The sequence below is a fragment of the Chrysochloris asiatica genome, unplaced genomic scaffold (assembly GCF_000296735.1).
Source record: "Chrysochloris asiatica unplaced genomic scaffold, ChrAsi1.0 scaffold00005, whole genome shotgun sequence".
NCBI lineage: Eukaryota > Metazoa > Chordata > Mammalia > Afrosoricida > Chrysochloridae > Chrysochloris > Chrysochloris asiatica.
The window spans coordinates 38755497-38770114 of NW_006408523.1; the positions used below are offsets into that span (position 1 = coordinate 38755497).

Genomic DNA, 14618 nt, shown 5'->3' on the forward strand with positions numbered 1-14618 from the left:
CTTTCAATTGCGGGATCCCTAGTTCATTCGTACTCTCCCAACAAGTCCAATAGTTTTGGGAAATCCTTTAGAGAGCTCAGTGGCTATAGTAGAGTAGCCCATGGTTTCCAAACACAGCACACACATTATGGTATCAGTAGGATACTGGGGTAAGCGGAGGAGGTAGCGCAACGCAGCACACCTGGACCTGTACGCGGGTGTGGACGCTTTCCAGCTGACGCTACCAAGACCCAGCGGGGCTTAAGTAATTTCTGGGTTCAGCAGTCTGACGGTGAAAGGTTTTATTCACTAATTGGACCAGAAAGTAAAAAGGCAAAAAAGCCGCAAGCCACGCAAGTACGCAAGAAGCAACCACTTTCCCCAACGCGTTCTCCGGCGATCTTACGTCTCTTCCCAGCAGGCTCCGGGAGACACCGCGATACTTCATAAATTCTCGCGAGATATATCGGCAGCCATCTTCTTGGGGGTGCTGGGAGCCGGGAAGACCCCCCGAACCGTTCCCATTGAGCTGCCCTTAGTCTTCGCTTTCTTCATTTTTGCCTCTTCTGCGTGGTCAACAAGCACCTAGTCGCGAGACTGAGAGAAGCCCGGGTCTAGGCGCGTGTCGTGGTCTTGGCCCGGGAAGATTTGCTGGGGTGCAGGCAAGGGGGAGGGCCCAGGCAAACCGTCGCTGCCTCTGCCTTGCTTGGGGTCCGGGGAGGGGGAGCTCCTGGCGCCTTTTGGACTCGCAGCCTGCGGCGGCCCCAGCGAAACTGGTGACCAAGCGGGGCTCGCGGCAACCTGCCACCGGCGCCTCCCACCGCGGCCCACGCGGGCAGCGCGCGGAGGAGGGGGCGGGGGCAGCGGCGGCTGTAGCGGCCGCGACCTGGGCGGGCGGAGGAGGAGTGTGACGGGCCTCGGGGCCGCTGTGGATGGTTTCTAAAATGATCATTGAAAACTTCGAGGCACTGAAGTCCTGGCTCAGCAAGACTCTGGAGCCCATGTGAGTACCTGAGTGATCTTGTAGGGATGGCGTGGGACCTAGGCGGACACAGATGTGTGCTCTTTCGCCAAGTGCCTGCGTTGGAGGCCGGAGCGGCAAACGGGGATCCCAGGGGTCTGTGTTTTCCCTGTGTAGCACCGTCGCCTGTAGCTTCGGTGTACCCCCGAGAGCTTGAACTGCCTTTTCTGTCGATCGCCGAGGAAGAACTTGAATCGGTGCCTCGCTCTTGTTTTCCCGTTATATGTAGACTGACCCAACTTCCAAACACGTATATTTGCCGAGGGCCTTACAATCGGTTTCTTTTCCTTTGGAGCATGCGGGCGTTATTTCACCTTCCTTTAAGTGAAGAGAGCGGCTCTTATTAGAAATTAGGGGATATTGTTGTTGTCAAGTGCCGTCGAGAGAGAGGATAGCTCTAGTCTAAATCATTGAAGTCGACCTTAATATTCCCTGAAAGAAAGGCCACGTCTCTCTTGTTCTTTCGGGCCCATATGCACCTCTCTTAACTGATTGAAGATGTAACAGGTGCGAGCAAAAGTACCGGGTAAAATTCCCGTTTCCCGCCTACGCGTTCGTTCATCTTATGGAGGAGGGAGAAATTTTAATTCTCCGTCCATCTGAAATGGTACAGTTAGTTTCAGATGGGATACTGTAGTTGGCCTGGGGGAAGTTTCACAGTGCTAACATGTTCTAGATTGGAAAATTTAGTGTTTTAAGGAGTTATCGCTTAGTCCATACAAAATATATCGTGGTCCAGGTGCTTTATCATAATTGGTAAATATACTTAAAAGGAAATGGGGGTAAATGCACTCATTGAATAAACTTATTGCGTACTAATTGTACTGTGGGAGACTTTGAAGAGAGGTTTTTCAGCGGAGACAAGCCATAGTAAATAAAGAAGTTCTAGAATTTCAGATAATAAGAGAACTCTGAAGATTATAATAATAGATAGAAGGTAATGTAAAAGAATGATGAGGGCTTACTTCACATGGGATTGTCTGGGAGAGCCTCTCTGAGGAGGTGAACTCTGAATAACACTTAAGAGAAAGAAAATCCATATGAAAGTCTGGTAAAAAAAAAAAAAATTCCTTGCAGAAACAACAGCAAATGCTAAGTCCTGTATTTAGAGATGAATGTGGTGTGTTGCTGGAAGAGAAGGGAAGCCATTGTGGTTGCAAGGAGCCTCTTCCTATTGGAAGAAAGAATGGAAGAACTTGAAGTTGGAGAAATAGGTAGGGGCCAAGTCTTGTAGGATCTTTTAGGCCAGGGACAAGAGTTTGGATTTTATTTATAGTGGGAGGACATCACAGGATTTAAAGCAGACAAGGACTGATCTGATTTTAACTTTACCTGCTTTGAAGAAAATAAGGGGTCAAGATTGTAAGAAAGGAGACCATTCTGAAAGGTGTTGCATGCAGAGATGATGGTAGCTGGCATTAGAGTGACAGTTGAGACAACCTAATACTGCTCAATAAGTAGATCTGATGGAATTTGTTGATAGATTGAATTTGGGAGATGAGGGGAAAGTACATTAAGGATGATGCTTAAGAATTTAGCCTAAGTAATTTTGTGTGGTGCTGTGGGTTAATGCGCCAGACCGCAAAGCCATTTGAACTGCAAGGTAGGCGGTTCAAGCTCACCAGCTTCTCCTCGAAAACCCTATACAGGGTCTCTGTGGGTCGGACCCGACTCGACGGCACTTAACAACAATTTGGAGAGTACAGGTTGAGGGGAAGAGTGAAGGGTGGTTAATTTTGGTCATTACATGTGAGGTGTTACATATCCAAGTTAAGATGTCAAGGTGGAGTTTTGATAAGTGGCTCTTAGATTTGGCAAGCTAAACTTCTCTGGAGAGGAGTGATGGCAATAAAAACCTGATTTCAGTGAATTGGAGAGAGAGTGGTTGAGAAGGATAACTGGGGTCAGAAGACTAGGTTTGACCTCTTGCATTGCTATGTAGTTTTGGTTAAGTTGCTTAACTCGGTACCTCTGTTTCCTCATCTGTAAAATGTGGAAAAGAATGAACATTTAAAATTTTAGAATACTGTTTGGTGTATTGTAAGCACTCCATAAATATTCAGCAATAGATAACTTTAAAAAATGTTTTGGGTTTGACATACTACTTTTTTTTTTTTTTTAAGTTTAAAAGAGGTTTTTATTGGTAGTTCCTTGGTGTGTATGGTTGTAATTTTTCTTTAGTTTTTAAAGCATATTCCAATACTTATAGTGTTTACATACTGGTGTGGCACTGAGGATAAAGCACTGGACCACAAGATCTGTTGAACTGCAAGGTTGGTGGTTCAAACCCACCAACTGCTTCTCAGAAACCCTTTACAAGGTCGCTGTGAATCGGAGCTGGCTCTATGGCACTTGACAACAACAGCAACATAGTACTGTAGTTTGTTACTGTTGGAATAAATAAGAAACTAGTTGAGCAGTGTTGTTCTGTAGGATAAGCACTGTACTACTGACTGCAAGGCTGGTGGTTCAAACCCATCTGCACCTTGGGACCCTATTGCTGCTGTTAAGTGCTGTCGAGACAGTTCAAATGCAGGGTTGCTTATGAGTCAAAACTGACTCCGTGGGCCTTACCAACAATAGTAGAGCAGTGGTGACCCCCTTCCCCCCTTTAAATTTTTAAGATGGTTGAGGGAAGAAAGTTTGGAGGACCTAGGTTAAGGTGTGGAGTCCTGGTGTGGCATTGTAGGATAAGCACTGGACTGCAAGGTTGACGGTTCAAACTCACCACAACTGCTCCTTGGTAACCTTATCCAGGGGCTCCATGAGTTGAACTGACTTGAAAATCCTATTCAGGGTTGTTTTGAGTCAAACCTACTCAACTCTTAACAGCAACTTAAGGTATAACCTTAAAAAGTGTATTAAGCAACTTTTTACGTACTAGTGTAAAGTAGTAGCTCATGCTTTTGGTTTGTCCCACATTTTGAATGTATTAATTCAGCAAAATTATTGTATATACAATATAATCTCTGATGAGCAATATGCTAGATGTATAGCAGGAAACAAGACATGAAATTACCATCTTTCTATTTCCCATTTATCAGGGAAGGCAGGTATTGAAGAAATAATTACAAGTATACGGAATGATGTAGAGACATCCAGAATACTGATAAGTGTATGTTGAGGGAGGTCAGGCAAGATTTCTCTGGTATGGTAACATGTCGTCTCAGCATGAAGAGAACACTTTGCTGGGGCAAAAGCATTGGGACAGGGGACTATCTGTAAGAACATTAAAGGTTTTGGAGAAGAGATCGTATGACAGTTCTAAAATGAAAGGACAAAAAGGTATCTTTGAGGAACTGAAACAAATTGAAAGAGAGCATGGGGGTGAATAGAACCAAAGGGCAGTAACATTTTCAGATTGACATTATAAAATCCTGGTGTAACTGCAACATGAAATTAAAGCCTAGGTATTTTTTGTTTTACTCTTTTGATTAAAGGTTTTGTAGGTTTATCAGGTTTATGGGTTTTCTTTTAATAATTTTCTGAAAATGTGTTAATTGTCTTGAAATATTGAAGATTAATGTTTTGTTCTCAAACATTTCCATCATAAGACTTGCTTATAATAAAACTAGATGTTAGTTTTTCGTTTTTATTTTTAAAGACAATGTGTAAACCTGGAAAAAACAGTGAAGTTCTTTTTTGAGTTTTCAAAGAGACAAACTTTTTTGCTACACTTAAACTTTTTTAATCTTAAAAATAGCATTGTTAAGTGCTATTGAGTTGATTCTGAATTATATTGCACTTTCAAGGAGCGGCTGGTGGGTTTGAACCACTGGCTTTGTGGTTAACAGTCCAGTGCTTATCCTCCAGTGCCACATACATCATGAAGTGTGGTAGCTTCATAAAGTCAGGGACTTTTTTAGCTGCAGGGAAGCCACATAATTAATCCAACCCCTTAATTTTTTAGAAAATAGGCAGTAGACCCAATGATATGCCCAGATTGCAAGTATTAAGTTTCTGTTGTTGTTCAGTGCCATCGAGTCAGTTCTGACCCATAGCAACCCTATATAGTGTTTCCGAGGAGCAGCTGGTGAGCTTGAATCACCGACCTTGTGGTTCAAAGCAACTGCATGCAGTTGAGCGCATTAACCCATGGCGCCACACCATGACCAAAATACTAGTCTTGTGTTATTTCCTATATGTTAATGCTGTGGAGGGTTGTTGGTTGTGAATTGCTATTGATTTCGTTCTGACTCATAGAGACCCTGTATAGGACTTCCAGGGAACAGCTGGTGAGTTTAAACTGCCAACCTTGTGGTTCAAACTGATCTTGCAGTCAAGTGCTTATATTGTGTAAAGAAAGCACCCCTTATTGTTGCAAGTCCACTTCGTTATTGCTAGCTGCTGTTTAGTCTGCCCCCAATTTATGGTGACCTCATGAGCAGTGTTCAAATCTCAGCCACTTACTAGCTAAGTGATTTAGGCAATTGTACCTTCCCTTTGATAGACTAGGAGAATTAGAGTTTCTGTCTTTATTTGAGAAGATTAAAAGACACAGTATTTAAGAGCTTACTTATCCTTGTCTTCCGTAAATATTGGTTGATTAAACAAAAATAGGTTGCGTTATAATTGCTACTGTTGTTATAGAGAATGTGGTAGCTCTGTATAGTAAGCACTGGACAGCAAACCACAAAGTTGGCAGTTTGAGTCCATAGCCACCCTGCAGAAGAAAGATTAGACTTTCTGCTCCGGCAAAGAGGTACAGCCTCAAAACCTTATACAGGGTTGCTGTGAGTCAGTACTGACTCTGCGGCACTTAACAACAAGGGCACTGTGGGATAATGCTCTGGACCACAAGGTCAGTTTGAATCCCAAGGTCGGTGGCTCAAATTCACCACCTGCTTCTTGGAAACCCTATATTGAGCCGCTATGAGTTGGAATTGACTAGATGGCAATGAAAACAACAACGATTATCTGAAGTTCTGTGAGGTATTCACCACTATCTCTCTTTTACATGTGCTGAAACTTAGACACTTGAAAGCATGAAGTTAAATAACTTAGCCAGAAGTCACACAGCTGTAGCATGTGACTTAGTCATTTAAACTTAGACTTTCTTCAAAACCCATGTTCGAAATTAACTATTATCATTACAGTAGAACTTCCTTAGTATTTTCCATTTTTGTGTACTTATTTTGCTATTACAATTTCATAATAGTGTCTGCTTTTTTAGCAAAGGAAATCTTAAGTTCTTTGTATCTTGTGTATTAGTTTTTCAGAGTTTATGAAAGCATCCTTTTCTTTGTTCTGTTAGTCTTTTCTTCTCTAACTACACATTACTACACCTTTCTCACCAATTGAAATATGTTTCTATTCCTTTCTTGTAGGAAGCATTGCTCTTGTTTGCAAGATGAGCTCTGTTCCTGAAATTTTGATCCCATTTTCCTCCTTTCATCTTTTCCTTTCTACTGGTGTGGTGCTGTAGGATAAGCATTGAGCTGATAGCCACGTGATTGGTTGGAAGCAACTCCAGGGGCGCTTAAAAACAACATTGATTCTATTGGCACAATGAGTCAATTTCCTATTCCTTAATTTTGTTGTTAAAGTGCTGTGGCATTGGTTCTGACTTATAGGGACTCTCTATAGAGTTTTCAAGGAGCAGCTGGTGTGTTTGAACTGCTGACCTTGTAAACATTCCAGTGCTTCTCCTACATCACCATACCAGGAATCCTTAACGAAGGTAAACAAATTCAGCAACAGTAACGTTGTTGTTGTTGTCAGGTGCCATCGAGTCGAAATCGACTCATAACAACCCCATGCACAGCAGAACGAAACAATGTCCGATCCCGGACCAACCTCATTACTGCTGGCACACTCGATGCCATCAATGATGCCACCTGGCCGATTCATCTCAACAGTAACAAACAAACAAAATCCCCAAAACATACTTTTCTAAACATAAACAAAACAAAGAAAAAAAACAAAACAAAACCCCAAAGCATACTGTTCTTCAATTCACTTTCCTGCTAGCTTTCTTATACTTTTACTAGTAAATTTTGAAATGTTTGTCAACATTTTTACTTTTACTTAGTCCCTGGCCATGTCAGAAGTATTATTACTCTTTTTCAACCCAAGTTGCTTACTGTAATGTTACCAATAGATTCATGTATATTAAGTAGAAATATGTAAGTATTTTTACTCTTTGATCTATATTAGACATTGTTGGTGCCACTCTTTCTTTTTTTTTTAAATCAGCTTATTTATTTTGAATACTAGGTTTTCCTATGCAAAATCATCCTTGTCACCTTTTGGAAGTTCTCTTCCCATGTCCCCCCCCCCCCCCAGTCATTTGTAACTACTGACATCTTATTCCTATGGATGCTTGCTATTATAATTTGCACCAGTTATTTCTAAAGTTTTATATGTCTGTTGTAAGCATTTGAGAATTGGATTAAAGATACATTCCCTGGAATGAAATACAACTTTGCGTTGAGTTTCAAAGCTTCTTTCAGCCTCTTCCTGAGCCTTTTAATGGACTCCAGGCAGGAGGCCCTACTTTTAGCATTTATTTTTCTCTTTTTAAGGGTTTAGCCAGTTCTTTATATACACACACACATCTCCACAATAGATTCTTTTAAGTTTTTAATTTGAATTGAGTGATAGTTTACATGGGAGAACATCAGTTTTATGCTTGTGGTTTCATTGCAATGATTACAATCCCCTCTGTGCATCATCATTCAACAGTATTTACTTCTATCCTCTCTGTTTTTTTTTGGGGGGGGGCGATGTACACAAAAACACTCAAGGATATATAATAATTTAAACAACCAAATGGCACATTCTGCAAGCCTGCCTCCAGTTGCAATTACTCACTATTGAATCACTCACTATTGAATCAATAAGAATCTTATCCCCAGTTACTCACTATTGAATCAATAAGAATCTTATCCCCATCTCTTTTTGCCAGATTCGTCAAGACAAAATGAAAACTATTCAGAGTGGACTCTTCCTTGCCCCACACACTCTTATACTGAACTCCCTCTTGAAAACTTGTAATCTAGTCACTTTGTGCCTTTATTGCCCCTTCATTTTAGGTAGCCAATGTCCAAGTTGCCTGTCCCTATCAACCTTTTGTATACAGAGGGATAGGATTGATACTTGATGTGAAGACTCCTCCCTGTCAGTTGATAATTACATCTCTAAATATAGGTCAGGCTCATCAAATTGTAGCAATTTATCCTTGTTTCCTTTATCAAATTAAAAAAAAAAAAATTTTTTATCCTCCTCTAGTGAAGTTCTGATCAAGTCATGGAGGCTACGTCAAATGGGTACTATCTGCAAGTTTGGGCATTCTTGTGTCTCCCCTCACTTCACATCAGCTGAATGTTTCACTCTTAGCTCTAGCCCTCTGTGGCTGTGTTCTTGTCCATGGGCTCAGGAATCCCCAGGTTTTACCACGCTTTGGACCAACCAGCCTGCCCTTCCTCTTCTCTGTCTCATCTCCAGGTCTTTGGAATGTGATCAAACTTGGCCCATATCTTCATTGCTGCCTTTCCCCCTATCACTCAGCCAGCAAGCTTACATGCCTGGTCATGTGCTCCCTTTGAGTTCAGTGTTGGAGGGAGTTTTGCCCTGATGGCTCCCCTGCGAACAACTTGCTTGTTCTTGTCGTAGCCAGTCAGACTGCCATTTTTGTTTTGGATTTTTCCTGCTGATCTTTTCTTTCAAGAAGTATCTTCCTTTTCTCCAGCTATTGCAAGCTGGTCTGCTTTTCCTTTCCAATGGGAATGTCCCACCTCAGAAGGCTCTGGATGGGGCTCAGGATTCCACCTAAGGTCCTATATATTACAAAGGCTCTGCAAGAAGCGTATTTCACTGGGCAAGTTCTAGAACCCTGTTTTAGGTATTCCGGTCAGTTAAAGGCTGAAGTGAAGATAGGCTTATAAGCTTTCTATAATCATGTTTCCTGATACTCGTTTCTATCCCATTCAAGTGTCTATTTTAAAATTGTAGTAGACAAGGGAAACCAGTATTCCTAAGACAGTCAAGCATGTTAATATTATTTCCCTTTAGTCTATGCCTCAATCCCTGTACCACAGAGCCCTGTTGTTCCATGGTTGTGCATGCATCACTGTCCCATTTAACCCATGCAAACATGCTTCAGTGTCCCCCAAGCTACCTTGTTCTTTCCCCTCCCCCTTCTTGTGTATTGCCTTCCCAAACATCTGAACAGTGATGTGTCTACCCCCTTTCCTGTGTACTCTACTGTCCCCTCCCTCTATCACACCTCCCCCCAGCCAAGAAAGATTTTTTTTTTCCCTTTTAGTATGGGTATTTTTCTTAAGCTTTTACAATAATGATCTTATGCAATATTTGCCCTTTTGTGACTGACTAATTTCACTCAGCATAATGTCCTCAAGGTTCATCCATGTTATGTTGTGGCTTGAAGCTTCCTTGTTATTCTTCAAGGTACCATAGTATTCCATTGTGTGTATGTACCAAAGTTTGCTTATCCATTCTTCCATTGATGGGCACTTAGGCTGTCTTCATTTTTTTGCTATTGTGAATAGTGCTGCTATGAAGATTGGTGTGCATTTATCTACTTGTTTTATGGCTCCTGTTTCTTGTGGATATATACCAAGTAAGAGGCATTGCTGGATCATAAAGTATTTCTTTTTCCAGCTTTCTGAGGAAGTGCCATACTCTTTTCCAGAGTGGTTGGACCATTTTGCATTCCCACTAGCAATGTAGGAAGGTCCCAGTTGCCAAGGTTGATTGTGCTCTGCTTTTTAGAACTTCACTGTTATTGCTGGTGTGAGATGATATCTCATTGTTGTTTGGTTTTGCATCTCTCTAATGGCTAACGGTAGCGTAGTGGTTACGAATTGAGCTGCTAACTTCAAGGTCGGAAGTTCGAAACTACCAGCTGTTCTGTGGGAGAAAGATGAGGCTTTCTGCTCCTGTAAAGATTAGGGCCTCAGAAACCCTGTGCAGGGTCACTATGAGTCAGAACCAACTTTACGGTGCGTAACAACAACAACAACAATGGCTAATGATCGTAAACATTTCTTAATACGTTTGTTAGCTGCCCGAATATCTTCCTTGGCAAAGTGTCTATAGTCATTATTAGTGTAGAGGAATCCACCTAATTTTTGTATGTTGCTCTTGTACCCTGCCACTTGCTGAATCTTGCAATGAGTACCAGTAGTTTTTTTGCTGAGTCTTTGGCATTGTCTATGATAGGATCATATAATCTGCTAATTTGTTGTTTATCTTCTTTGCCAATTTGTTGTTATGTGCCATCGAGTCGATTCTGACCCATAGCGACCCTGTATAGGGTTTCCAAGGAGCAGCTGATGAGCTTGAGCCACCGACCATGCAGTTCAAACGACTTTGCAGTCTGACATATTAACTCACAGCGCCACACCAGGACTTCAGTTTTGGATGCCTTTAATTTCCCTATCTTGCTTTATAGCTCTGGCTGAGACTTCGAACACAGTATTGTATAGGATTGGTATAAAAGGCATCCTTGTCTGGTTCCTGTTTGTAAGGGAAGGCTTTCAGTTTCTCTCCATTGAGAGTCATGTAGGCTGTTGATTTTGTATATATGTTCTTAATTGTTGTTGTTGTTATGTGTCGTGGAGTTCGGTCTGACTAATAGTGACCCTGTACAGGGTTTCCGAGGCTATAAATCTTTACGGGAACAGAAAGCCTCATCTTTCTCCTGTGGAACAGCTAGTAGTTTCGAACTGCTGACCCAGAGGTTAGCAGCCCGATTCGTAACCACTACGCTACCAGAGCGCCTTATGTTCTTAATTATGTTGAGAAGTTTCCCTTCAATTCCTACTTTGTTGGATGTTTTTATCAGGAAGGGATGTTGGATTTTGTCAAATGCCTTATCTTCATCAATGTGGTTCTTTTCCTTTTTCTTATTTATATGGTGATTACATTGATTGTTTTTCTAATGTTGAACCATCCTTGCATCACTGATAAGAATTCCCACTTGGTCATGATGTTGTATTTTTTATGTGTTGTTGAATTCTGTTGGCTAGGATTTTGTTGAGAATTTTTGTATCTATGTTCACGAGGGATATTGGTGAATAATTTTCTTAGTGACATCCTTCCCTGGTTTTGGTATGAGGGTTATGCTTGCTTCATAGAGGTTTTCTATCCTCTTCTATATTCTGGAATGATTTTAGTAGAATTGGTGATAGCTCCTCCCTGAATGTTTGGTAAAACTCAACGGTGAAGCCATCTGGAACTGGACTTCTTTTGGTTGGGTGTTTTTTGATGACCTGGTCAATTTCTTCCTTTGTTATAGGTCTGTTCAAGTTTACTACTTCACTCCGTGTAAGTTTAGGTTGTTGTTGTTATGTGCTGTGGAGTCGGTTCTGACTCATAGTCACCCTGTACATGGTTTCCAAGGCTGTAAATCTTTACAGGAGCAGAAAGCCTCATTTTTCTCCTAAGGAACAGCTGGTAGTTTTGAATTGCTGACCCTGAGGTTAGCAGCCTGATTCGGGACCACTAAGCTACCAGAGCTCCTTGTAAGTTTAGGTAGGTCTTGCTTTTCTAAAAATGTATCCATCTCTTCTAGATTTTTAAATTTGTTGGAGTACCACTCTTCATAATATTCTTTTTTTTTTTCTATTGGTTCTGTTGTGATACCACCCAGGTGGTTTTTTAATGCATGTTATTTGTGTCTTTTCCTACTTTTATTTTGGTAGGTTTGTCGTTGGTTTGCCGATTTTATTCTTTCAAAGAACCAGCTGCTTGTCCTGTTGATTCTGTCTATAGGTTTTCTATTTTCTATATCGTTTATTTCTGCTCTAATATTTATTATTTCTTTTCTTCTGTTGACTGTAGGTTTACTTTGCTGGTCCGTTTCTAGTTGCTGGAGATGTTGTGTTTGTGTGTTGGTTTTGGTTCTTTTCATTTTGGATGTGTGCATTTATTGCAGTAAATTGTCTTCTTAGCACTGCTTTTACCATGTCCCAAAGATTTTGGTATGTTGTGTTTTCATTCTTTTTGTTTCTAGGAACTTTGTAAATTTACGTTTTATTTATTCCACTATGGATTACAACTCACTGTAAAGAAAACAAAAATCCTCACCACTGGACCAATAAACAGCATTCTTATCAATGGAGAAAAGATTGAAGTTGTCAAGGACTTCATTCTTCTTGGATCAACTATCAACACTTGCGGAAGCAGCAGTCAAGAGATCACATGACGTTTAGCATTGGGCAAAACTACTGCACAGGAACTTTTTAAAGTATTGAAGAAGAACAGAGATGTCAGCTTGAGGATGAAGGTGCGCCTGACCCAAGCCATGGTATTTTCAATAACCTCATATGGATGCAAAAGCTGGACAGTGAATAAGGAAGATCGTAGAAGAATTGATGCCTTTGAGTTGTGGTGTTGGAGGAGAATACCGAAAGTGCCATGGACTGCCAAAAGAACCAATAGATCTGTTTTGGAAGAGGTGCAGCCAGAGTGCTCCTTGGAGGCCAAGATGGCTAGGCTTCGTCTCTCCTACTTTGGACACATGGTCCAGAGAGAACAGTCGCTGGAGAAGGATGTCATGCTGGGTAAGGTGGAGGGTCAGAGAAAAAGAGGAAGACCCCAAAAAGAGATGGATCAGCCAGGTGGCATCATTGATGGCGTCAAGTGTGGCGGCGGTAATGAGGTTGTCCCAGGATCGGACATCGTTTCGTTCTGCTGTGCATGGGGTTGCTATGAGTCGGTTCCGACTCCATGGCACCTGACAACAACAACAACAACCCACAGTACATTTTTGTAAAAATTTTATTAAGTTTTAATCTTATTTTTAACTGCTTCAAATTGAATTGTGCCTTCCCATGCCATTAAATATTCTTCAGTATTCCATGATAGTCCTATAACTTATTTCACTATTCTCTGGTAGTTGCAAATTTTTTCTACTCTAATGAACATCCCTGTCCATGTATAAATCTTTGGGTATTTGCTTAATTATTTCTTAAGAATAAATTCCTAGAAGCAAAGAGTTAAACTTTTTTAAGGTTCAGTTGCTAAATATGTCTTTGAAATAGTTACAACAGTTTATATTACCACCAGCAGTTTTGAAGTATCAGTTTCGAAAAATCCTTGAATAATTTGAGTATTAAAACTTCAAAAAAAAAAAAAAAAAGTCCAGAAAAAAAACATTGCTAATCTTATAAGAAGGCACTTTGGTAGCGTAGTGGTTACGAATTGGGCTGCTAACCTCAAGGTCGGCAGTTCAAAACTACCAGCCGTTCCACGGGAGAAAGATGAGGCTTTCTGCTCCTGTAAAGATTTACAGCCTTGGAAACCCTGTGCAGGGTCGCTATGAGTCAGAACTGACTCCATGGTACTTTAACAACAACAGCAATTTGATAAGGGAATTCTGGTATGGGGCTGTGGGTTAATGTGCTAGACTGCAAGGTTGGTTTGAACCACAAGGTCAGGCAGTTCAAGCACACCAGTCGATCGTTGAAAACCCTATACAGGGTCTCTATGAGTCGGAACTGACTCAGTGGCACGTAACAATAACAAAAACAAAATCTGGTAAGGTAAAGAATGGTAACTTTAGCAAAATTTTTATTTCTAGTGGGGTTGATGTGACACTGCAAGATAATACACTTGATTGAGAGATCAGTTTGAACTGCAAGGTTGTGGTTCACACCCTCCAGCCTTACTTCAGAAACCTTATACAGGGTCGCTAACTGACTTGAAGGATCTTAACAACAGCCGCAACAGTGGGGCTGAGGTGCTCATCTGCTAACCAAAAGGGCAGCAGTTCAAACCCACCAGCAGATCTGAGGAAGAAAGAAGTGGAAGTCGGCTTTCTTAAGGTGGTTGTTAGTGGTTATGTGCCTTTGAGTTGGTTCTGATTCCTAGTGACCCTGTACCGGGGTTCCGAGGTTATAAATCTTTACGTAGGGAGCAGAAAGCCTTGGAATAGCTGGTAGTTTCGAACTGCTGACCCTAAGGTTAGCAGCCCGATTCGTAACCACTACGCTACCAGAACTCCTTTCCTTAAGGATGTATATATATAGCCTTGGGACAATTCTCCTCTGTCCTATAGGGTTGCTGTGAATCAGAGTCTACAGTGCTCAAGGCATAATTTTTTTACTAGTCAACCAAACTATTGTTTGGTTTTAAGATGTATGCATTTAGTTTTCGTATTGCTATGGAGTTTCAGTGGAATTAAATGCTGCCCAGTTCTTTGCCATTTCTATGCTCAGTTGCAGATCAGACTGTGGTGATCCATAGGGTTTCAGAAATCAGTTACCAAGAGTTTCTTCCAATAAAGAAATTTAGCCATTATTTTAAACGTTAAGTGTTTGTCTCCAATTGCTAACTTTATATCTTCCTGGATTTCTCACCCAAAAACTTCAAGCTTTGTTTCAGAAATATTCTCTGGATTTGCCTATTTCTATCTCTTCCAATTGTTTAGATTTGAAATCTTAATTTTTGTCTTTCCTTCTTCTGCTCCCTGTCCCCCATTGAGGTAGGTAATCATCAGCTCTGTATCATTCTTTTAACAGTTCTCTCTAAGGCTATTGTCCATTACCCCCTACCATGTGTATGCCCAACTTACTTTATAGACATTACTTGATCAATACCTTCAGCATTCTTTTTTTTTTTTTTTTTTAATTTAAGGTTTTTATTGTGGATT

At 41.0% G+C, this 14618-nt stretch overlaps 1 protein-coding gene across 5 annotated transcripts in view; it reads left to right on the forward strand.

Moving 5' to 3' along the window:
* Positions 1-462: 462 nt before the first annotated feature.
* Positions 463-14618, forward strand: part of RBM26 (RNA binding motif protein 26) — a 112356-nt gene continuing 98200 nt past the window's right edge. For 3 of the 5 annotated variants that reach the window (XM_006832015.1, XM_006832017.1, XM_006832018.1), the window contains exon 1: positions 463-982. In XM_006832015.1, the coding sequence (XP_006832078.1) occupies positions 912-982 (71 nt within the window). In that variant the 5' untranslated portion in view covers positions 463-911. The remainder of the gene's footprint in view (positions 983-14618) is intronic. The other 2 variants (XM_006832014.1, XM_006832016.1) reach the window with 1 other exon arrangement.